Source organism: Zootoca vivipara, chromosome 2, assembly GCF_963506605.1.
Source record: "Zootoca vivipara chromosome 2, rZooViv1.1, whole genome shotgun sequence".
Taxonomy (NCBI): Eukaryota; Metazoa; Chordata; class Lepidosauria; order Squamata; family Lacertidae; genus Zootoca; species Zootoca vivipara.
The window spans coordinates 111,916,924-111,943,296 of NC_083277.1; the positions used below are offsets into that span (position 1 = coordinate 111,916,924).

A 26,373-nucleotide genomic window follows, 5' to 3' on the forward strand; every position below is an offset into this window, starting at 1 on the left:
TATCCGCACAACATGACCCCAGAAGTTGATGTTGCAACAGCAAACCCAGGCCACAGCCCGATTCGTATTTCCCTGGGAGTAAGTGCTATTTGGACTGGCTGGGACTCAAGACATATAGATATTATTAGGCTTGCGCCGAGAGAAGGGGCAGAGACCAACAGCCTCCCCTGTACCTCACGACGCGCCCCTCACCTCACACAACCTGGGTGAGAGTCTGAGGGCAAAGAACCACGTGACTCCCCTCGGTAGCAGGACGTGCGAGGCGTAAGAGACGTGGGCAGAGAGCCGAAGAGGAAGGACAAGGACTCGGGACCGGCCCGCTTCACGCGCCCCGCCTCTAAATACACGAGGGCGGGGAAATGGGCGGGCGCGTAAGCTTCCCCCGGGAGTGAGGGAGCGGGGGCGTGTTTAGAACCCGGTGCCTCGGAAAGTTATTGGGGCGCGCGGAAGAGCCTCGCTTCCCCATTGGGCGAAGTCCGGGGAATTTCGAGAAGGAGGCGGGGCCGGGCCGTTTCCAGTCAATAGGGCGTTTGCTGGAATGGGGTTGTCGGGAGGCGTGGCGCGCGAGTGAGTGGCAGAGCCGGGACAGGGAGCGAAGGTACGGAGCGAGCGTGTGAGAGGGGCGCGCGCGTGTCGCGTGTGTGTGAGGGCTTGTGGACTGGTGGGTGCTCGTGAGGGTGCCGTGACAGGCGGGCAAGGAGGGGAGACGACGCAAAGCGCCCGAGGTTGAAAGGAAGTTGGGGACTCTGACTGACTGTGTGTGTGAAGAAAAGTGAATACTGTATGTGTCATGACTAAGGGTGCGGGGGGGAGGGGGAGGGAGGAAAAGTTTGGTGACGCGGGGGGGGAGAAGGGGGAGGTGAGGGGTTTATATCTCCCCGTATGAATTATTTTCTTTTAAAATACTGTCTGTACAAATCACTTTTCTTAACGAACATTCGTCTGCATTTATGAAGTACCCGAACTGGTACACTAAGCTGTTCCAATTGGTTCACACTTAATATCGAGCTCTGCTAGGGTACTATGTGAGGTAAAACTGAAGGAAAATATAATTATCCCCCCCCCCCCAAGAAACTGCTGTGTGTTTCTGAACCTACGGAGGTTTTCTCCTCTCCCCTGCTCTGCTGAATGGCTTTTTCTTGGTTTGTGGAGCCTATCCCTACGCCTTATAAGCCAAACACCTAAAAATACAAAGTTCTAAACTTAGGTAATGTGGGATATACCGTAATTCCAAATAAATAGAACAGGAACCTTCGAACACAGTAAACTTAACTGAGACACTTTGGCACGTGTATTCCTGGATGTACTTCGTGTGTGTAGGTGCAAGGAGGATGTGGTGGGTGCATATGTCAGTTGAAAGTTTTGCAAGTGTGTTTTACCTCTGCTTGTTTTGTGATCAGCTGCTATAAAGCATAGTTAGATCACATCCACACCATTCATTTAAAGCAGTCTTATACCACTTTAGCACACTTGCCCTGGGGAAACCCAGCCAGATGGGCAGGGTATAAATAATTTTTGTTGTTGTTATTATTATTATTATTATCATCCCCGAAACATGCTGAGAACTATAGTTTGTTAAAGCCGCTTAGAGTTGTAGCTTTGTGTGTAGAGTTGTCTCCTCACAACTTTCAGCATCCTTAACAAACTACAGTTCCCAGTTCTTTGGGGGAAGTCATGACTGCCGAAAGTGGTATAATACTGTTTTAAATGTATGGTGTGGGTGTGGCCTATGACTATAGATTTACCACAGTTGGCTCTGAACTTCCTGGTGGATAGGCAGTGTCACTAGATAGATCCTATCCCTTGGATAGGATCTATCTAATAATATATCCTAATCCACATGCCTAACATTCCCACACACTCCGACCTGTGGTATCACTTTGCTCTGTGGCCAGTCATAGTTATGGGAGGTGGGGTATAAAATGCTGTGCTAAGAGGAAGCTTTCTTTGCTATTCAACTTGTTTCCTTTCTCCTTCAAAGAATCTAAGCTTGTGTGCGGATTAAGCAAGCATCCATTGCTGATACCTGCTCTACCCAACCCATTGAAAAGCCAGTCTGATGTTCTGAACTATGTTGGGCAGCTGGGTCTAGCTGCCATGTTAATTTCCCACAATGCTCCTGATGTAGCATTCAGGGCATGTGGGAGTAATTAAAGTGGCAGTTAGGCACAGCCAGAGGCATACCTAAACTCCCTTGTGTTTTTGGAAGGAGTTGTACCTTTGGCCCATGCCAACGACTGGATTACTCTGTCAAAGCACCCAGCGGAGGCTGCACACCTCATCTGGCTGTGCAGAGGAGTTGCCTGGGGAGCTTGCAGATGGGTGGACGGGCTCCTAGCCACTCCATGCCAGAGTAGAGTGATGCAATTTTTGCACCCCCTTGGCAGTGGCCAACCTGACCAGTTCCTAGGGACGACCCTGGATGCAGTTGCTGCTCCACACTGTTGCCTAGCACTATCAGGTAAAGCTGAGGGGGCAGGCACTCAGGACTCATCTGATGTCACTTTGCTTTATAGCTATTAGAACTGCTCTAGGTTTAACTTCAGATGTCCCCTGTGATGGGGTTCTTGAATAAATATCCCCTCTGGATCCAGACTGCACTTCCATTTTTCTAAATATTGCAAAGTCTTCCAGTTCTTCCTTGAATGTGGCATTGTCCTAATTTATTACCTACTGTCTCTGCTCTACAGTGACAATTTAAAGAACACTGAGGCCTTATTTATGAGACCCAGAGTAATGCAATAGGGGAGGTATTTATCTGACATACCAGACAGTGAACACATGCCAAGGATCTTTCTGTGATCACTTGTAATGATCCTGTCTTCCTGATCACTCTGGTGCTGTAATGTGTAAACAAGACTTTTTAGAGCTTTCCTCCATAGATGTGAGATTACTTGGAGGACAGAATTGAATTAAACTAGAAATGACTTGTATAATAAGTACACAATGGCAAAGAATTCCTGCATTGCAGGGAGTTGGACTAGATAACCCTCCTGGTCCCTTCCAACTCGACAATTCCTTGATTCTATGAGTCTATGATTACCCTGACTTGGCTTTCCCTACCTTTTAAAACAGTTGTTTGGGACCCAGTTTGCTGAATAAATATTTGTACATGAACTAAACAGAAGTTTAGAGATGGCTACTTGAGATACCATTTTGTGTTCAGTCCAGCCTAAGTGCTACAGCAGCATCAAATCTCTAATCTTACCTACCCTGGCTCTGTGCCAGCATCACTGACAGTAGAGAGCTCTAAATGTCTGCATAGCACATGCTGTTCAGGTTAGTGTCTGAACCCATTGACCCCATGTTAGCAGTTCCATACAAACAAATCTGATTTGTGGGTTTAACTTTAGGCAGTGCTTAATTTTGAAAATGAAGTTGCATTCATTCTCCCTCCCTCCCTCCCTCTCAAAATCCCAGATGTATGGAACATTTGTTCCTCTGTACATTTATTATTATTTCTTCATGTTTATATCCTACCCTTCATGGAGCTCACCTCATTTCTGGATGGGGGTGCCATTTTTATTTGCAGAGCAAGGTTCAGCTGAGAAAAAAAGACCAGCCTGAGGTCACCCAGTGAATTTTGCAGATCAAGCTAGGATTTCCAGCCCCCAAATCAAGTATATGCCAATGTCCCTGTCGTCTTTATCATGGTTTCATCTTCATGGTTGAGCCTTGGCAAGTCCAGTTAGGTTGCATACCACTGCAAAAGAATGCAGTAAGAGAACAATGCCTTATTAATACTTTAAAAACCCATTCCCTGATTTCTTCCTGCTCACTAATCACTCCTTGCTTAGTTCAGATCTGTGCTGTTTAATTTTCCTACCTAGTTTGAGCCGAGACTTGACTATATCTACACTGTAGTTAGGATGGATCACATCCTTGTGTACCATTCTGGCAGGAGTGGCATGGGAGAATCATACCACTGAAGGTAATACAATCGTACCTTGGATCCCGAATGCCTTGCGAGTTGAACGTTTTGGCTCCTGGATGCCGCAAACCTGGATGTGAGTGTTCCTGTTTGTGAATGTTCTTCGGAACCCGAACGTCCAATGCGACTTCTGCGGCTTCCTATTGGCTGCAGGAGCTTCCTGCAGCCAATCGGAAGCCGTGCCTTGGTTTCCAAATGTTTTGGAAGTCGAACGGACTTCCAGAACGGATTCTGTTCGACTTCTGAGGTACCACTGTATATAAATAGAGCCTCTTGCAGCATCTTCATAAAGGAATCTGGACTTCTGCTCTCCGTTTTTTGTCCAGTCCTATGTTTCCCAAACACCTGTTTGCCAGGTAATGGAACTGCAGAAACTGTTGACATAAGGGAGGCAGGAGGCTGTGTAACAGTTTACTATTTGCCCATTCTTTCCCATGATTGCTACAGCCAAGTACTTTCCCCTCAAGTCAAATTTTTGGTTTGAGCCTCTTTAAAGGGAACAGTGGATGTGAAAGAGTAGGTCCACTCTTTTAATTCTTTTGCTATATTTCATTTTCCTGTGGAGTACTTGATTTATATATTTGTACAAAACATATTTTCATCATGTGCTTGCTGTACTTCTCATTCTGTGGGTTGTCTAAATAATAAAAGTTCTGAAAACTAGCTTAGCCTAGCGGGAGCCGCCTTGTTGCTCCACTATTAACTTGTTTGGTGGCCTTGGAAGGTTTCATTGCTTCTGCTTAAACATTCTTCATAGAGTTTTCAAGAAGATGAATAACTAATTATTTTACATACTTTAGAAGTAGTGGGTACTTCAGTAAAAAGAAAATTAATCCAAGCTTTTAAATTTTATGTAGTTTCTATACTTAGATAGAAAACCAACTGTTATTAATGCATTGGGCACAGTCTAGGCGACTTTCTATACATGCAAAGACTTACACATGCACAGCAGGTCTAGCTTTTCCCAATAGCAACCTTTTCCAAGGCACATTACATGCTGCTCTCAACAGGGGAGAGTCCAGTTGTGCCTGGGTCCTGCTTGGGAGCTTCTCATAGACATCTAGTTGGCCACTGTGGAAACAGGAGGTTGCACTAGATGGACCATTGGCCTGATCCAACAGTCCCTTCTTATGTTCTTAACTCTCCCCTCTTTGTAATTCCTATGTTTAAAAATAAAGGTGGGGAGGCTATTGCTTGAAGAAGCAAGGCACATGCCATGCTTTATGCCTTGTTCTGGTCTTATTGCTTCTAGGCTGGGCAGCTCTCCCTTACTGTAGGCCAGTGTTCTGATAATTATACCCAGAAAATATTTTGACAGGTTTCATACATTCATATGCTTTATGAATGTTGGTTTGCTTCACTGGTTAAGAACATGAGCTCTTAGCTAGACGTCTGTAGTACTAATGTCATCTTAGTCCTGCTGCTGTTTCTCAAGGTGTATGGAGACTTGTATAACATTGACAGTAAGTGCACTGTGGAAGCAAGCAGACCACAACAAGCACACATGGGTCAAGAGAAACCTGTTCTGCCTCTAGCAGAAACTAGATTTGCACAGCATCAATTGGCCAGCTCTGGTGTTATTCACAAAGTCACATCCCCCCCCCACACCTTCTCGGAGTAGGGATTTGCGGGCCGTTGTGTCAATCACAATGAAGCTGTTTAAAAAGCTTTTTTTTTAGGTAAAAAGCATAAAATACTGAACAAAAATGAAAACAGATAAACATAGAAGGTATTTGAAAACAAAGTTTTTCTGAAGCATGGGGCAGAGGATGGGGAACAGTGTTGGATCCAGAAGCTTTTATATGTGTTTTTACGGGGTTGAAGGTGCAGAGCTGGCAATGCAGCAGAAAGCCCACACCCATTCCTGTTTCAAGGCATTTTTGCCTTGGACTTAGTCCCCATCTGTAAATATTATGGAGATAACCTAATATCCTTACAGTGTTGTAAGGATCAGAGATTACTGTATGTGGAGCATAGTGAGAAGAGATGAAAGTGTTATTTGAATAATAAGTATTATCAGATTTCTCCAGTTGGGAGTTGGGTGCTGTCATAAAGTCATATCTGAAAGAATAATAGCATTTATATAGCATTTTAAGGTGTTCAAGGCACTTAGTGAACTTCTTGTAAATGTTACCAAAAAAACCCTGTGAGGTATTATTGCATAACACAGGTGGGGGGGGGGGCTGAGGCTGAGAGAAGAACTTGCCTAAACCCTTTGTAAGGGTAGCTAACATGGTGCCCTCCAGATATTGTTGGACTCCTCTCCCCATCAGTCTCAGACAGTGTGGCCAGTGGTCAATAATTATGGGAGTTGTAGTCTACCAACACCTGCCTGAAGGGCGCCATATTGGCTACTCCACCCTAGTAAGTTCATGGCGAAAAAAGGTTCAAAATAGGGATTTTCTGATGTGCAACCTAGTTTATGATGCACCAGCTCTGAAATACATACAATTCCTGCAGCTCAAGATGCCCTACAGGATTTTAAAAGGTTTTAGGCCTTAAAACAGGCAGGCAGGGTGAGTTTTCCTTCCTCTTTTAAAGCAGGGTGGAGTAGGTATGAGCCTTAGGTGCCAGAGGAGATAGATGGCAGGTGACTATGTGTCCTTTCATGCTGCTACCTGGGATGTGTGTATAAAGGGCAAGGCATCTCTGTGGTTTGTTTGGTATGTCTCTGGTGAAATGAGAGGGTGGAGTTTCTGTTGAAGATTTTGTGAGCAGAAAGTACTCTGCTTATTATGGGTAAGGAAAGCAGCATCCTTTTCCTTCTCTCTGGATTCCCTTTCTCATCTTTCTAAGCTGTATCAGAGATCCTATAGATTTAGAATGAAGCCCAAATGTCATAGAAATGAGGTTTTTTTGGATAGAGATCTTCCCAGGGTTTGCTTTGTTCTGTGGCGTTCCTCCCACGCTATATATCGACTAGTGACTCATCTTCCTTTACAGGATCGGTTGCAACAGCAACTTGTTCAGGGAAATCAAAACAAGAAACCACTTCATTTTCTACTGAAAGAGACTTTTTTTTAGCATTCAGCTTTATTTTGGTGTGTCTTCAAAATTGTGGGAAATTTGCCACCCACAGAACAGACAGGGTTGCAACTAAAATTCAGCGTGTATGTCAGCTTGGCCTCTGGTCTTGAATTTCAGGGCTAAAGTTTCAGGACAGCTCGGGCACTTAAAATTATATACTGGCACCTCGGAATCTTGACACTTTTTTCTAGCTGTGTATAGCCTGTCTCTTCGGAATGTGAAATAGAGTAAACAAGGACAGCAAGAAATGCATCCTGGTTTGGAAAGAAAAATGGGGGGGGGGACCGGGACCAAACCTGCTTCTACATTTTAGCTGCTTCCCCCCTGTCCTACCCCCAGTTTTCTGCAAACTGATGGAATTATTGCTATCTACAAGTTAAAGTTACAGAACTTTAATGGAAAGATTTAGAGCATTATTTCTCATTTGAGGGTGGCCCTTGTGTTTGAATTGGGTGGAGATCAGGAGCGGGAGGCTCCAGCTGCTTAACCAGAGGCAAGAGAAATTTATGGAAAGGATAGCAGCTATTACCGGTATCATGACTTGCTGGAAGTCTGCTTAGGTGATGGACCCCTCTCCCTGTGGCCATCCTGCAAGGTAGACTAGAGCAATATGATCTTCATCCATGTTGAAATTTTCAATTTTCCCCTGGCTATAAAACAGGGAAACCCTCTCTATACATTCAAGTAAGCACCTGAAGCTCCTGGAGCAGCAGAATATCCTCTGCATCCACCTGGCATCCACGGACAGTCCGCTGCATAAGTCTGTTTAATGTATTCCTGAGTCACTGTCCTTTCTCTGCATCAGGGATGGGGATCTTGTGCCTCTCCAGATGCTGTGGACTCTAATTCCCACCATCCCCATCACCTCTCTTGACAGTAGCCATACTAACTGGGTCTGATAGCAGTTGGGAGTCTGACAGCACCTGAAAGGCCACAGGTTCCCCATTGCTGCAGTTTTATGTATGCATTTGTGGCTCATAAAATGTGATGGGGGTCTGTGCGAATTTTCCAAGCCCATTTCCTAATCAATGTATGATATAGCATTCACCCTGCCAGCCTATGCTCTGTTGGGACTCGGCTCTCAGTATCAGTGTAATTCAGCGCTTTGGTCCTGTTGATGTGCATAGGATTGTGTTCAGCATTTTCTCTTTTGCCACCCCCTGTACTCTCTCTGCTCACATATCAAAGATGCCAAATGGGTGTCAGATGGCCGGGGCTTCTGCCTATGAATCTTGAAGCAACCAACAGACCAAAACCCCTGGAAAGCCACTGTGGAACAAGGTAGATTATATCAGATTAGGTGGACTATTGGTCTGAGTCTGTGCAAGGCAGTGTTTATATGCTCGTATTGGTAACGCAATACTGTGAATCATTGTCATTCTATTGTGTTTTATTATGGGTTGGGGGGAAAACATTTTGATTATCAATATTTTCCTATTTCAGGTGTACTTATTAAAATGTCAGTGAGCAGGATATTATCAGCAAGCTTGGGAACTGTCTGTCCTTGTAAGAATGGAGAGAGGAATTATTTGTCTGAAATATAAATGGTGAGATAAAGAGAGAACAAAAGTCCAACCAGATAAGACAGGGCAAAGACTGTTGTAGGTTTTTTAAAAAAACTACTTTGTTGCATATTTCTAATCTAGAGTTGCTTTATGACATGCACAGTAACAGAATAGAAGCTGGACAAACCTGGCTTGGGAATTCAGCATCTCTGGATGTTTTGGGTCAATTTGAGAATATTGGCCAGGTGCTCAGTTGAAAATACATACCTGATTGTTGGGAAACCATGTCTTTTGGAATAATACAAGCTGGGCCATGTTCATTTTGAGCTTGAAATTGGTGTGTATTGATCATTATGGGATATGTAGCTTGACCAGAGTTAACATTTGCTAGCCCTGGAGTATTGGTTATGGTCGGGGGGGGGGGATTTCATAATTTATTTGACCCAAGAAATAGCAAAGGTGCTGTTCCTTGTTATAAATAAATAAATCCATTAACAATCTCCATGTACAGAAAGTTTTTTGCTTATTCAGTGGTTGATATCTGGAAGGCTTCCAGAGCTAAATAAAAATATGGTAAAAGGTTAGTCCCCCATTTCAGTAGTAAAAAAATAGAAAAAGTTTTAAACAAATGAGAAATGCATACATACACACCACGTTACTGATGTTTCTTTGTTTTGTATGCAAATTTATATATTTCTGTGTTGTTCATGTTCTCTATAACGAGAAAGGACCAGGGGTGGGGAACCTCCAGCTCATGGGTCAGTGTTGGCTCACCAGGTGGTCCAATTTGGCTGCGAAACCATTTCCCCAAACTTCAACTGGCTGATGTTATCTGATGGGTGGGGAAGGGAGATTCCATGCTGCCTGGTGCTTCTTTGCCAGCCACATTAAATGTGCAGACCTCCCTCCCTCCCTGCAAGTCAACTAAGATATGGGCAGGACTGCTCACCTATCAGTCACCTGATGTCATGATGACACGAGATGATTAGCAGGTGGATGACTGTGCCCATAGGTCTATAAGTTGACCAATAGGGTAAGGGGAGAGAAAAATCTGGCATCCTGGACCAAAAATATGCCCCACTCCTGCCCTGTTGCAAGAAGGCAGCATTGTTTTTATAGCATCTGTCGACTACGGTAGGTGATCTGTTTGCCTGGATTGCTGTCTGGAGAATACAGTGGTCCCCAATAATACAAAAGCTGGTCATCCTTGGTTCTGAACTTATGGTCAGAACCATAAATTATCAGATAATTTAAGATTTAATCCATCAAGTAATGTGTTTTGAGAAGTTCCACTTTCTCGGATTGTGGTTTTTGGTGTCCTGGTTTTATAACCACATAGGATAGTAAGTGATAGAAAAAGTAGCTGAAATGATTAATACCATAGGTGTTGTGTTGGCTGAGTTTTTAGATGTGTGATGTTTGACTAAAGTGGCTGTCTCTCGGGGATAAGATCAGAGGAGGGAACTATCCAAAGAAATTGGAGGGCTTCACCCAAGGAAGAGCTCGTGTTTTTCAGCTTTCCATACTTGTTTTCTTTGACTTGCATATGAACTCAAATTTAACACTTTTTGAGAGACTGTAGACCCATTGACTTGATATGTGATTATAAGAGTTCATAAGAGTTCATGACTTCAATTGTTTATTTGCAGTGTTGTTCAAACCAGTAACATACTGCCTGTTTCAGTAAACACTGAGAGGGGCTAGATGCAAATGCTTTGCATGCAGATGGTCCCAGATGGTTCCAGGTTCAACCCCCATAAATTCCAGTTTAAAATACATCAGGTAGCAGGTGCTGGGAAAGACTCCTTGCCTGAGGTCCCGGAGAGCCTGGTGTCCATCAGAATAGTCGAAAATCCCTCTGACCTGGTATAAGCAGTTTCTTACTGCTTATATTCCTATCTTACATTCCTATCTACAAAACATTCAAATTTAACCAATGCTTAAACTCATCATGCAGTGTAGATTCCTTGAACTTCTTTGAACAAGTCCTGAATCTAGAACTAAAACAACAACAAAAGAAACCACTGCTGCCATTCTTTGTTCTTAGATAGGCTTTCATTAGTATTTGTCTGAATTTACTGTGATGTTGCTGCTGTTTTTAAAGCCAATTTGCACTCTGCTTTTCTTTGAATTTTAGTGCAGCTTCGGTGTTGCCTTCTTGATATCAGTTGTCAAACTGTTGTAGGGAATTCTCAAGCTCCTTGGTAGCTTAGGAAAGGGGTGGGAAACCTGTGGCCTTCCAAATGTTGTTGTTGGACACAGTAATATTGGCCCCAGCCAGCATTGGCTTCAACCAGCATAACCTATGGGCCTGGATGTTGGGAGCTGTATTCCAGCAACATCTGGAGCGCCACAGGTTCCCCACACCTGGCTTAGAAGTCCCATAAGGTAGGAGATGGGGGGACCATTGCTCTAATCCAATGAGGGTGATGAACATCCAGGAGTGCAGTTTTTGTCCTAGGCTTCATTCTCTCTTGCCAGATTGCTATTTCCATCACCTGAGGCTGGGTGTTCAGTGCCTGTTGTTGGGTTGCGACTCTGTATACAGTGGCTATCAGGATTCCTTTGTGACTATGTAAGCCATTGCACTGAAGAGGAAAGCATGGGTGGATACCTTGCTTTTAAGTGAGTACCCTGAAGGTAAAAGAACTGATGGGCGCAGCCCACTAACCTTCCACATATATTCCGGCATATAAAACGACTGGGCCTATAAGACGACCCCCAACTTTTCCAGTTAAAATATAGAGTTTGTTATATACTCGCCGTATAAGAAATACGACCCGGTGTATAAGACGACCCCTGACTTTTGAGAAGATTTTCCTGGGTTAAAAAGTAGTCTTATATGCAGTAATATGTTGGAAGCCCTCGGCCTTGTGAAGCTAAGAGCAGCTGGCTCCCTTTGTCTCCCCTGTCTTCACCCCTAGGGTAAGGGTGACTGGTGCCAGTGCCCTTCTTCCCCAGCCAACACTGTCAATGTTGTCAGACGCTACCATTGTTCTGGTGTATGCACACCTTAATCTATTGCTGCATATGAGGATCTTTTGATCAGGGTCATTGTGTTCCAGTGATATCCCACGGAAATGAGAGAATGCACTATTTAGATGACGAAATACATAGTACCCTTCATGAGCCTCTCGTGGTTTAGGTTTATGTACTATATATATGTAATACCGGTATGCTTAATTTTAAACTATTAAATGCCACAGGTTTAGAAATTGAACTGGACCTATATTGAAGAACACTCCCCCCCCCCACTTCCATTGTTATTAATGATACTTGTAATACAGTGTAATACAGAAACCCTGGTGAAATAAATGCCTAATTTTTATTTATTTGTTCTAGAGCTTGCCCGCCTTGAATAACAACACTAGCTCAGATTGGAAGCTGCCAAGAGCCTCACTGCATCTCTTCTCCAAAAAATTTCAAATGGACATAGGTAAGAAGCTTGTTGTTTATGTTCTTTTTTATTATTATTCCAGGAGACGCATACAGTATTGTTGTAGTTTTTAAAACACTTCTAGCCCCCCCCCCCCAATGTCTTCTTTCTTTAACATGGCAGCTTCAATTTTTTGTTCTGATTTGGACTTTTTCATACAACTCTGTAAAAGAATTGTGTAAACTGCATCCATGTAATGTTCCTTAATCTAGGCCAGGGGTGGCCAACTCCCAAGAGACTGTGATCTACTCACAGAGTTAAAAACTGGCAGTGATCTACCCCCTTTTTGGGTTCAGGTCAAAGTTGTTTAGCTTTTTTTAGGAAGGAGGAAGGTCCATTTTGGGGGGGTTCAGGTAAATGTTGTTGAGTTTTTTCAGGGAGGAGGTAAAATGTTGAGCTTTTTTTAGGGGAGCCACAGTTGCTCAGCTTCTTTGAGGGGAGCCAATGATCTACCAGCGATCTACCACAGACGTCCAGTCATCTACCGGTAGATCACGATCTACCTGTTGGACATGCCTGATCTAGGCAGAGGAATACGAAGGAATGCTTGTGTGATTTGGCTGTAACCTTTTTAGTACAGTGGTTACCTCGGGTTACAGACGCTTCAGGTTATAGACTCCGCTAACCCAGAAATAGTACCTCGGGTTAAGAACTTTGTTTCAGGAAGAGAACAGGAATTGTGCTCCGGCGGCGTGGCGGCAGTGGGAGGCCCCATTAGCTAAAGTGGTACCTCAGGTTAAGAACAGTTTCAGGTTAAGAATGGACCTCCAGAACGAATTAAGTTCTTAACCCAAGGTGCCACTGTATTGATGGATCAAAGTGATATTTAGGGCATGTGTTCTTTGGCTTCAAACTGGTATAAGAAAATAAATGTCTTATAAACAGATAGGTTGTATTTTTTTGAATAACATGTTTGTGTTTTATTCGTCTTTGTGCCTTTCCACTGATTGTCTCTGAGGCAGCTCACATAAGGACAATTTATAAGCAGCAAATGCTCTCTGTCTTTTATCTGTTTGAGACTGTTTACTAGTTAGCTCTCATGGTTTTTGTTCAGTATTTTTCAATTTTACATAAGCAACTCATGGATCTGGGACTTAAAATAACACACTTCCCATTGCCCCTTAGCAGTCAGCTGTAAGGCCCAAGGATTTATAATTTTCTGCCACGATTTTTTTTCACCCTTCTTTCAAGGAACTCTCAAGGATATGGGATTATTTGCTTGTTTTCAGGTTAAGTGGAGACACATAGGATTCATTACTGAGTGAGAATTGAATTTGGGATTCCAAACCCATTGCTTTTATCAATGTAACATCAGTTAAGGCTGTGACATACAAGTTTTTTGTGCCTAGAAACCAGGCAAGCCTCCCTGGAGGGAAAATCCACAACTGTGACACCACAGCCCAAAAAAGCCCTCTCTTGGCTCAGTTCCAGCCTCATCTCATCTTATAAGGGTTTCTGGGAGAGGGCCTCAGATAGGTTGATGTGGACGAAAACTGACAGTATTTGGATCCCAAACTGTGTAGAGCTTTAAAGGCTGGCACAAACACTTTGAATGATGCTCGGAAATGCTTTGGATGCCAGTCTTTTGTTTATATATCTTCCCAATAATTAAAGTCTATTGGGTGCATTCTGAACTACCGTATTTTTCCGTGTATAAGACTAGGTTTCCCCCCTAAAAATAATGTCAAAAATTAGGGGGTGTCTTATACACGTTACATCTCCCCTTACAGTATTTTCTTAAATCTAAGCCCCCCAAATAGGGGGTGTCTTATACATAGATGGAAAAATACAGTAACTTAAGCTTTTGGGCAGCCTTCAAGGGTAGGCATACATACTGTGCAATGTATTGCAGCCGTCTGTTCTGTTAATTATTGGTGAATACGAACAACTGTGTCCAGCCATCTCTGTGGAGGAGGGATGACAGCTGGCACACCAGGCTGAACAGGTGAAAAGGTGCTTTGTGTCATTGATGCCACTTGTGTTTCTGGCAGCAAATCTAGATTAAGGAGTAACTTCAAACTGAGGAGCTGATGCTTTTGCTTTGGGGGTTACAGTTCCATTCAGAACAGTTTGAACACCATCTTCCTTATAGAACTCATAATTGCAAATTTCACTGGGCAGTTTGCACCACTGTCTTAGTTGTCATATTAATAATTGTGTAGGTCTGTTGGCTGTCACAAAAAAGCAGCACCCTCAAGTTATGCCATGTGCAGAATCTTCACATTCTAAACATTTTATTGGGATGTTTCTGCCCCTTATCTATCTGCACACTGGCTAGTATTGCTCCTTTCCTGGCACTCATTCGTCCTGGGACTATAAATGCACAAACCTTTTTTTATCTATTAGGAACTAAAAATAGCATACTTGTAGTTTGGACTGCAATTATGCATTTTTCAATTGCTCACATGAGATAAGATTTATTTTTATAGTATATAATCTGTCTTCCTTTAATTAAAAAAAAGTTCACAATGTTGCACTTATTTCACTGTTGGTGGTAGAATACAGCACAATCGCTGAATAGGTCTTGAACCCAAATCATTTTTTCCCCTATGTGTAACATAGCCTTGAACAAAGGACTTCATGTGTCTCTTTGGGACACCCCCCCCCCCCGCTTATGTGTCAGTCTTGGGAGTTTCTAGTTACAGTATATATAACAGAAATTCTCAGTGTTTGGATTGTTTGTCAATGAGTCCTTGGATGCTAACAAATACTAGCAAATCTTTCATTTGTCTTTCCCACAACTGAAAAAGCTTATTTTAGTACCTGCAATCTTTCCTTCCCCAAAGTTACATATGGGTAATAGATTTCATTTGCTTTTAAAGGGGCAGGCAAATTTTCTGCAGATTGTGTTATCAGAAGAGGCAATGAAGGGGCACACAGGTTGCAAATAATGGCTTTTGGGTTTGAGTGTCATCCACCCCTTTTAGGTATAGATTTTGTATCTGATAATACAATATATATATATATTATTACATAAACAAACTTTAACATTACTTTTCAAAGAGGAAAGTGAAAAAGCATGCCAATAGAAGCTGGCAGAGCGATCCCATGCAAACGTGAATGCTTATGCTGGCATTGCAAGCTGCTTTACAAAAGATACAGTGCTCAAAAGTAATAAACTTGCATATGTAAATTTTTTGGCGATGCGTGTGTGAATACTATACAGTAATACCTCGGGTTACGAACGCGATCCGTTCCGGAACGCAGTTCGTAACCCGAATAGTTCGTAAACCGAACGCAATGGGCGCCGCCGCTTTGCGCATGCGCAGATTGCGTGATCGCGCGCGCGCCGCTTCTGCGCACGCGCGCGCGGCGAAAACACTTCCGGGGTTGCGCAGTTCATAACCCGAACTGTTCGCAAACCGAGGTGGTCGTAACCCGAGGTACGACTGTACTAGAATTTATGTTTCACTCAAGGCAAGTTTGTCAAATTCCCACCCAGATTCTGCTGCAAAATCAATTTCTCTTCAATTATCCCGTTCATTGTCCTCTGCCCCCCCCCAATTGAATTAAAAATGAACAGGGTGCACATCACAATACAGTCGTACCTCGGGTTACGAACACTTTGGTTTGCGAACAGTTCGGGTTACGAACTGCGCAACCCCGGAAGTGTTTTCGTCGCGCGTGCGTGCGCAGAAGCGTCGCACGCGCGGTCTGCGCATGCGCAAAATGGCGCTGCGTGTTCGGGTTACGAACTATTCGGGTTACAAACAGCGATCCGGAACGGATCGCGTTCGTAACCCGGGGTATTACTGTACCTTTCAAGTGGGGAGTGGGCGGGGGATCCTTGCTATGAGATGAGATGGCCAGCAGGTGGTGTGTCTATTTGTTTTTACTTGCTTAAAACAATAGGCATTTGGCAGCCCTAGGGTTGAGGCCATGGTTCAGGGCATGTAAGAGTCCTCCTGGATTTGCATTTTTGCCCCTCAGCTGCTGGTATATAAAACTGTACAAAGAAGTGCTTTGCAGTTTGCCAAGTGCTTTGCAGTTTGCCAAGTCCCTCATCAAACACTATATGATGAAAAGGTGTAGGAGACACACAGAGACATGAGCCATCATGGAAGTAGCTGAGTTATGAGATAATGAAATAGACAGGCTTGCTTCTGCTAAAATAAACCCAGCAGGAGTTAACAATGTATGTGTGAATGGGTACACAACCTCAGTTGTGTGAATTAAGCAATGAAGGATGTCAGATGACCCAAACAGGACATTGTTAGACCTTTGCCCAGGCACTCTTCAGTGAAATGCAGACTTTCAGAAATGGAGCACTAAATGATAGTGACAGATCACTCTGCGCATTATGGACTGTGTTGTTCCTTGTGTTATCAATAGTCTATTTGCATGAAAAGCCAACTATATGGCCCCTTAACATTTTCTGGGCATTCTTTCAAGGGCTGGATAAATGTTTCAGATTTCTGTGCACCACTATCAGATCTTATATGCAGTCTACATCGAGATGAAAATATGTTTGAAGAAATATGAGGCTAAGGCCCAAACTACATGTTACATATAGTTGTGTGTAAGTTAAAAATAATAACAAATAGCAGTAATGGAAAACAGCTGAAGGGGAAAGGGTGGAGAATGCAGCCGAAGCAGAAAGAGTTAACTTAGTTAAGTACACCCTCATACTTGCTGGTACTCTGCTCAAGATTGCAGTCTCCAGCAGCCACTTTTGGTTAAAAAAACAAATAACAAAGAGGGAAGGAACTGTGTTCATTTTAAACTCCACCACCACACTTTCCAATAAACCTTTGCAGTAACAGATAGGATAATTGAGCAGTTTAGACCCCAGTGTGCTGCATATACCGAAGAAGCATAGCGACAAGAAAATACACGCAGAGCCAAATAGCTTAAGCTGACTTGTGCAATGAGCCAAACCACATGCTACAGGGGAAAGCAAAATGAAAAGCAAAATCCCTTCAAGGTCCCTAACCTATCTGACCTTGGGGAAAGTAAGTCTTTCTTGATTGGATAAAGCAGTCATTCAGACCCCAGAGGAAGGAAGGAAGGTGGGGGAAAACATTTAAAACTCATGCAAAGGGGAAACTCCAGTGTTCCACAACTAAGGCCATATCCAGTGTAAGGCTATTGATCAGAAGTAATCAGCCGTGTATGATCATGGCCAGATGAGCCGAAGGAATATGCAGAGATACACTTGACAATCTATTGGAGCCTGGTGGTGGTGGTGGTGGTTTTTACTTTTATGCTTTTGAGCAGGCATCCCCAAACTGCGGCCCTCCAGATGTTTTAGCCTACAACTCCCATGATCCCTAGCTAACAGGACCAGTGGTCGGGGAAGATGGGAATTGTAGTCCAAAACATCTGGAGGGCTGAAGTTTGGGGATGCCTGCTTTTGAGTTTCTCAGGATTTGAATAGGAATCTCTAGTAATGCCCTTTCGCTGCTTGGGAACTTTGGAGATGATTAGTAACAGTTTTAGTAGTATTGTAAAGATGTAGCCCATTGAGTTGCTTAGCTTGATAATATTTGCATTACTGAAGCTAAAGATGAGGAGATGAATATGTAAACTAACTTCTCACGTTGGCAAGTGATTAAGCATAAAAAAGGAAAACAAATTATATTGCAAAATGAACTTGTTCAAACTGGTTTTAGTGTGGCGTGCAGTTTTCAGTCAGTGACTAATGCATTTTGTAAGGATTTGTTAATATACTTTTTCATAATTCATTCTGGTCAGCTTGCCACTGACAAACTGCAAAATATGCAGGTGCCATGGGTGCATTTATTCATGAAGAGTGGCAGTGGCAGCCGCCTTCTTACTGAGTGGAGAAATAAAACTCCTGGGATTATTTTCCCCTTCGAAGGCATTGAGTATAATATAATCAGTTTAACTTCCTCAGAGTTATCGGTACTGCTAGAAAAGGAGCCTGCAATTGGAAGCTGGTGCATTCTGGCTGTGCCTGTGAGTCATGTGACTGCAGGGTCTAAATTGTCAGTTCACTAGTTGGATCAACCAGTCACTTGCTGAAGGCACAGACCCTGGGAGCTAGGATCTCCTCTAGCCTAGGTGCTGTGAGCAAACAAGTACTACAGGTAAATATTCTGTATCATTTTTGCCTTGCTGATTTAATATTTAGATTAGTTTCCTGACTGTCTAAATGCTTTAAAGTTTAGCAAAAACTCAGCTGACTTTTCTTTTTAGTGTGCTCAGGTTTTTGGTCTCAAGCAAAAAGCAGTAATTCTTATACTGTAAGACTTTTTAAAAAGTAAAGCATCACTAATCATTTGTAATTTAATAGCTCTAGCAATTAACTTTACCCTTTCTCTCCATATGGATGTTAATTAACTTGTCTTTTTGAAAATTTTTGATATAATAATTGGGTATAAACACTTCTCTTTTTTTAAAAAAAAAAGGAAAAAAAACCTCTGCTTCTTTTGATCAGGCAGGACAACTTGTTTCAGTAAAATGAACTGTAGGATGATAAATCTCTTGTTGGCAAAGATGTGCAGTATCCTGTGATATAGCACAAAGTTTTTAACACTTTAGTTAGCTTGTTATGGTCTTTTCTGAGTCGATTTTCTAGGGGAAAGTAAACCTTTTGTGTAGTTAAATTAAGAAGTCAGGTCTTCACTACCAATTTGAAGTAATTTATAATGCTTTTCAAAGCAAGAAAATATTACTTGCATGTCATGCCAGATCCAGCTTATGTGAGCCCAGTATGAGGGGGAATGCTGAAAGTTAGCTGACGCTCTTCTAAGAAATTCCCAACAGATGTGAAGCACTTTATAAGTAGGTCAGAAATCTAATGCATGTGTTTTGGGAGAGTGGCTGAACTTTTCAGGTTCTGAGCCAACAGTATACAGAATTACACGTGCCTTCAGCTGTGAGTGTTCTACTGGCTTCAGTTAGGATCCCCCCCTTTCCCCAAATATTGTCCATTAGAGGGCAAGGCTTTTGGACTTGGATAAAAGCACTGTTTTAACACTTCTAAAAGAGTGTTTCTCACACACATAATTCAATAGAACTTACTAATGATAATCTTGTATATTAGAATAGGCAGATCAGATTTTACTATGATGATTTCAGTTTTTATGCATTGTTAAAACTGATCTGTGCCCAGTAATTTAATTTGAAGCTTCTAATGATGGCTTTTTTGCAGGAAGTTTGGAATGATGTACATAGTCTAAACATAAAGCTGTAGATGATACATGTGAATGATAAAATGTTTTGAATAAAGAAAGTAATTCCATCGCAAAGCTGGGATAACTCAGTTGGTTAAGATTAAGACTCTTAATCTCAGGGTTGTAGGTTTGAGCCCCACATTGGGCAAAATATTCCTGCATTTCAGGGGGTTGCACTAGATGGCCCTCCTAGTCCCTTCCAACTCGATGACTCAGTGATCCATGACTGTTCCTGTAGTATTCTATATTGCACTTTAGAGGTTGACTTTAAGTCTGAAATAGTATTGAGCACAATTATCAAAGCTATATGTTCATAGGCATAATTACGGTAAAGTGTGCTGCTGAACAAGAGGAGAGGTGGAGATTTGGTTTAGATGGGCACCAGTTGGATTTTTTATATGCACTTTATAAATAGTAATATTTTTTATTAATGCTGCTGTTCACAATGCCAGGCCCAAATCCGGCTTGGTATAGGACTAATCCCTCTCCTAGAGGACTTGCAATCTAAAGGCCTTTTCACACATGATGACTTTTCTATGCATATATCATGTTGGCATTGTGGGATGGGGACATGTATATGTGACAAATATATGTACTGTATACCTGTTTTGCTCTAAAAAAAAGGGGGGGCAATTTTTTATTGAATGTTCCAAGGATTGTTGAGAGAGTTAATCAGCAGCAGACAGCTTAGAGCGTGAGGTGCTGTCATGATTCAGGAAAAAAATTGCAGAAATGATATGTGTGTGTGCGTGGAGTGGTATGAATGATGTTATTGCACTGGTGGCTTGGATAGAACAGAAGAGACTGTTCAAGGTGTAGCAAGAATAATAACAGAAGATACAGATGTTAAAATTAGAGTAGGCAACTCAGGAGGCTATTGGGTAAGGGGCTGAGAGCCTTGAATGTTAAATACAACACACAAAAACAAACACAACAACCTTTCAACTTGAAGCAGATGCAGAAAGTAAAGGGTGTCATTCAACAAATAAGGGATACTGAGAAAGCAGTAAGAGACAAAAATAGAATGATCCTTCTCCTCGCTTGGATAGTAAACACAGGTTGTTAACAAATTCTTTCTAGTGGCTCAAATCCTCTGGGAGATCCTACTACTCAGGGAAAGGAACCCTATCTCCATGCCCTGCAGGACACTGTGCTTACCCAGCCAAGATTTACATGTGTAGCTGACTTGCCTAAGTCATACCGGTACACTTTAAGCTCTTGTCTGGAGACAGACAAGAGTAGAAAATAATTTGATGACGGTTTTGTCTTCCATAATGTACAGTACACTACTTTTTGTCGCACTGCCATGGCTTAGTTAGACAGGGTTTATATGCTTTGAGATTATGCAAAACCCTGACTATCAGGGTAGAGTTGATTGGAGCAGCCTGCATTTAAATCCTATCTGAAGAGTTTGGAGATGTGACACTTTTTAAGATGAAAAGGGATGCCGTGAGTTAGCTGAAACATTCCACCTCCCATGATGTGCCTCCCTATAGCCCATCATCTCTCAAAGTCACAGACACACACTGGGGGCTACTGCCTTTGCTCACCAAGCCCACCAATGAACCAACCACTCTTTCCCCACACCTGACCAAATCCCCTTCCCTTTACACCTCATCCACCCCCTCGGTTATCCCCTCATTGCTCACCCAAACCTTCCCCTCCCCTATAGCTCACCCAAACCTGCTCCCCTCACAACTTGTCTTGGAGTCACTTCAGAGAGTGATTTGGCCTGTTGGTGGTCATGTGAAATGCAGCATGACTACAGCCTTGCAATTTTATTAAATAATAGTGGGGTGGTGGTGGTGAAGTCCTGGATTTAACAAATGGGTCTGCCGCTGTCCATTTGAGCCTTGGAGGCAAACACAGGATACGGGTTCCACAATGAGCACTGATCTCTCTTTCAAATGATTGAGTGTGAAAAACTCTCTAGTCTTACATTTTCCACTGTTTAGTCAGTGGTCCCCTCAATCATTTCCCACCCTTCACTGCTTTTTCCCATTCTGAGCATGCATGCATTTAAAAAATAATAATTCAAGGCGATGAACAAGATGAGATATCACAAGCCTCTAATAATCATGTTTCACAATGGGCAATATGCAGGCTTGTGCTTTTGAGGGTGGGAGGAGCAGTTTCCATTGGGAGCCTTTTTAACAATAGTCTTATTCAAGACTGATATTCAGCTATTCCAAAATTCTGTTAGAGGTCTTAAGTAAAAGCTCTGTATTTATTTATTAACACACACAGTCCTGAGATAGTTTCCAAGGTAGTTCCACCACATATGTTGAAAGATCATGCAAGATGAGCTCCTGAAATTCCAGCATGCCTTCAGCATGCAGCAACAGGTGGAAATGGTCATGCTCATATCGTTTAGACTGGCAGATGAGAAGCAAACAGCAGTAAGGGTATGATGATAGACACCACCCACCAAAACATTTACTGTGCACATGACAAACTGCTCACCCCAAAAATGTGCTAACAAGCTTTCACACCAGTGGTGATTGTTGGAGTATAACAAGTTATTTTTACTTAATGCATTTTCCTTGATAAGAGGAAATTCAGATTAAATGTAGCAAAAGAAGTACAGTGGTACCTCGACTTACGAACGACTCGACAACCAAATTTTTCGACTTATGAATGGGGCAAATGGCCGTGCGCTTATGAATGTCTCAACATCCGAATGGAAACTGCGACAGTTTTAGATAGGGATTTTTCGACTTACGAATTTTTTAGATACAATTTTAGATACGATTTTTCCTGTTTCCAATGCATTCCTATGGGAAATCGCATTTCCAATGACGCTTTTTGACTTACGAATTTTTCGACCTACAAAGGCGCCTTCAGAACGGATTAAATTCGTAAGTCGAGGCACCACTGTATGGGCTGGCATTTTGATGGCAGCAGTGGCCTATGGGAGGAGCAAAAAGCTTGTGTGCGTGAGCAATTTGCCTTTGCCTGGAAGGACCAGTTATCAAATTTCCCTATCAGATTTCCCATCAATTCTAATAGAATTCCCGCAGATAAGGTGCTCTATAAGTGAGACAGGTGAATTTCACTTATGCATTCAGCTTCAAGGTGTGTCTCAAAATATGGATATAGCAAAATGAACAATAAAATATTTCAACAGTAGTGTCAATATTCAACCTGTGAGGAATTATATTGGTGTTGTACTCCTCTCCCAGAAACTGCTGCTTTATTCACTATAGTATATAAGAGACTAGCAGTAAACTTGACATTATTCAAGTGCCGTTATCTAAAATTAATCTTCAACAACTAGCAGCTTGTTGATTTCCCCAAGTACCCTTTTCAGCCTTGATCTTCCATTCCAGCATAGCAATAAATTATTTGACTATTTTATTTAGGAATTCAAATAATCACAGCTTGTGTGTTTTTGGTTGAGTGAAGGAGGAGTGGGGGAAACCCTCAATGCAAGGTCTGTCTGCAGGTCCACTGCATGAACCAGCACGTTTAAAGACTCGTCTCACCTTCATGCTGTTGACTGAGAGACAGGCAATGTGCATGCGGTAAATATAACAGCCCTCATAGACTGTGAATCTGTATTTAGAACTGTTGGAATGAATTGACACTCTTGGCACTGCCACGCTGCATGCTCTTGCTGCCAATTTATGGAGCCTTTTCCTCATTTTGCAGGCCTTGGCATCCACTTTCTTGTTACTTTTATTTATAACAGAAGATCTTACATGTTGGGCCTTGAGCAGGAGGGGGATAAAAGCATTGCATCATTACCTACTTCGGAAATGGCTTTTAAATATGTTTTTAATGACTTGGTTCTATCTGTACCTGTTGGTTTTACTGTGAGTGCTTCCTTTCCCTTCTAACTTGTTTGCCTAGAGATAAGCTATAATGTTTGATGCAGCCATTTGAAACAAATCAAACTAAAATATTCTGCTGCCTTTCTGTCCCAATTGCCTGTGAAGTTTTGCTCCCCAAAGGTTTTGTGTATGCCTTCTGTGATACAGCTGTTCTTTTTCCTCCCATTTGTGTTTGTGTAACAAGACCACATTCTTCATCTGGATTGATTTACCAACAACTTACAACCTCTTGGTTTTGCTAGACACGAATTGAGGCCAGTGGGAATGACTTGCTTTTAGACTATTTTTGTATTGTGTGCTAAAAGGTAACAAAAAATGTATTAAAATTTAACCAACCTGGTTAGCTCGACACCATAGCATCACTACAGGCCAGGGGAGCCATAGGATCAACATGAACATAATAAACTCCTGAACCCTGGAAGTCAAAAAAGATGGAAACTCTTTAAATATGAGGGGTAACTGGGAACCCAAGTCTCTAAAATAAGGAATCCATTGAGAACCACCACAGTTTTTGTTGGGAAAAGGAAGTATATTTCATAGAGAACTAGAACTATTTTTCTTCAGATGGAGTTATCTTCCAGAGAACTAGCATGCCTGTTTCTCTTGTTGCATGAAGGCTAGTGGGAAATGTTATCTGAAATAATAACATCTTATATAAGCAATAATAGGCTCTAAGAGTGGAAAAGCACAAGATTCAAGGTTCAGCACCTAACTCTGTAGTATAAATAAAATCTCCTGCAGATACAGTCTTAGTTTTGTAGGTCCACCCCCTTCCTTTCAGCTGTACCTATTTAGCACCGATCTTCTCCCATCTTTGGCTATGCATCAACTTCAGAGAATCATATAGAGTGCCTTTATGCATCTTGAGTCTGTCCCATGTACTTAGAACTAAAGAGGAGGGCTTTACTCCAGGGCATATAGTGGGGCTCGTATATAGGCCTCAGCCCTGTCGCATCTCTACAGTGGTACCTCGGGTTACGAATTTAATTCGTTCTGGAGGTCCGTTCTCAACCTGAGGCGCACTTTCGCTAATGGGGCCTCCTGCTGCCGCCACGCAATTTCCATTCTCATCCTGGGGCAAAGTTTGCAACCCGAGGTACTACTTCTGGGTTAGTGGAGTTTGTAACCCGAAGCGTTTGTAACCCAAGGTACCACTGTATTTTGAAATTAAACTCTGTCCACATCTTTCACAGTGTTCTGAGAGTGTGGTTTTTAAATATTTTAATTTTAAAAGTAATACTTAAGGTTGTTGTCATTCTGTAGCTAAATGTTGTACAGACCTCTGTACTTGTTCAGTTTCACCGCTACTGGCATTCCATGTTACAAAGATCTCTGGGAAGGATCTAAACCAGAGACTTTGGACAACTGCTTTTCATTAAAAGAGAAAATGCCAGAGTAGATGGGGAAATGGTCTGACTTAGTAGAAGCAGCATCTTGTCCCTTTAGAAAGCTTTAGGTTGAAGAAGGAGGTCCACGGTTGTGAGCACTATAATGGTTTTGAGTAGCAATTGGAGATGGTTGCCACCATTTTCAGAACAATAGAAATGTGTGTGGTGGGGTAGAATTGTGAAGGGTGTTGTGAGTGGAGCATCTGTGCACATGTAGTTAAAGGCAGCTGAAAAGGTTCAGGAAAATTGAGAAAACTGGACCACTGGGGTCGCCAGAGGTGTGATTAACATGCTCTATATTAATTTGAAAATACATTTCTTACAAAGCATGTTAAAAGTTTATGTGCATGGGGTAGATCCAGGATGCAAAGTATGGTAGTGGGTGCAAACGAGTTATTCAATGCAAATCTCTTATATGCCAGTTGGCAGTTTACAACATATCTAGGAATCGGTTGAGCTTCTACTTATATTATTGTCTGAATAGATTGCATTGATGACTAGTTCAGAGAAAATATTTTCACATGAATACAGCCTCACAAGAGTCTTGTTCTGTGATTGCAAAATGTTATTTCACAAGAATTATAGCTGTCATTGAGGCTAAGCATAACTCTCTTAGGCTACAGCTTTGTGGGCAATAATATACTATATAGCCAAGCTGAAGAAACTCTCCTAAGAGAAGGCAAGTATTTAGTTATTCAAAAGTGCTGATGGCCTTCTTGATATTAGCTTTTAAGTGTGAATATTCATTGGGTTGCTCCTCCCTCCTTATCCCTTACTTCCTTTATCAATTATGTCGCAATTGTTTAATTATTTGGTTTAATAGGATGGATCAAAATAGCATTGGTATTGGATAAATTGCCACACCTATTTTTCTGTGTTCAAACAGAGGCAAGCGTTCTGAATTGTGTGTATACGTTTTTGTTTGTTTGTTATACTGTATAAGTTAACATGCCTGGAATAGTGGATACTAGTTTTCATAGGAACATGTGAATCTGCCTTATACTGAGTTCTGACCATTGGTCCATCTTAGACCTGGGTGATGTAGCGATACATCGTCCAAAACCAGTTTGTAGGCCAGATCATGATAACGATTTCATTAATTTTTGACCTGGAAATGTACCTCGAATCACAGCTCACTCCACTGGCCGCTGCCAGCACCATGCATTTCATTCCTCGGTGTTGCCTCGGTTTGTGCCCTGCAAGGCCACCCGATGCTTGCCCACATACTGTGTGTGCACAACAGGAGCTGGGAACCCTGCTGTGAAGCTGCCTGGTTATTGCTGGGCCAAAATGGAGGGAGCAGATTATAACTAGGGCTGGGTGATATATCTCAACTGATTCTTCCTCTCCAGCTTATTTCCTCCTTTCTCCTTATTTCACACATTGTGATATATCAGTATATCACAATATTTAGCTGGTGATATATCACGATGAAAACCAGATATCGCCCAGCCCTAGCATCTAGTTTGATGTTGTCTATACTGAATGGCAGTGGTTATCCAAGATTTCATACAGAGTTCTCTCCCATCCTTACCTGGAGACGCTGGGACTTGAACCCAGGACCCTCTGCATGCAGAGCATATGCTCTGCCACCGAGCTACAGCCCTTCATGTTAGTCTAAGCTTCCATGAAATTCTAAAGGAAGCCTTAGAGTGGAATTAAATATAGGTATTACTTCTAGCCATGCTACAGTCATGCTGAATGAGGTGAGAGGGTGACGATGTAGACTATGCTTTCTACTATATATAGCTGAATGGTAATCCCAGCTGTAGCTGGTATTTGTGGGTCTCTGCCCATCTTGGATTTGTTAAGGAGTGGAGAAGATGTGATTGTAAGTGCCGGCTTTAATTGTGTCCTCTGTTTGCTTTGATCTGTATTAAGCTGGAATCCAATATGGTCATGCTACTTGCCATGGCATAGCTGCCAAGTTTTCCCTTTTCTCGCGAGGAAGCCTATTCAGCATAAGGGAAAATCCCTTAAAATAAGGGATAACTTGGCAGCTATGTGCCATGGTGCAGTGCCATGGCGGTACAGTTAACAGTATAATGGTATCAATATGGAAATCATGTTGACTAAGCAAAAAGCTGTGCTTTTGTGGGCAGAGGCAGGAAGCA

General features: G+C 42.3%; 1 protein-coding gene across 3 annotated transcripts in view; it reads left to right on the forward strand.

Annotated features, from left to right (window-relative positions):
- Positions 1-449: 449 nt before the first annotated feature.
- VDR (vitamin D receptor) overlaps positions 450-26,373 on the forward strand; it is a 73,877-nt gene continuing 47,953 nt past the window's right edge. The window contains exons 1-2 of one of the 3 annotated variants that reach the window (XM_035101210.2): positions 450-598; positions 11,806-11,899. In XM_035101210.2, coding sequence (XP_034957101.1) covers positions 11,890-11,899 — 10 coding nt within the window. In that variant the 5' untranslated portion in view covers positions 450-598; positions 11,806-11,889. Of the gene's footprint in view, positions 599-624; positions 782-11,805; positions 11,900-15,608; positions 17,950-26,373 lie in introns of those variants that run through there. The other 2 variants (XM_035101211.2, XM_035101213.2) reach the window with 2 other exon arrangements.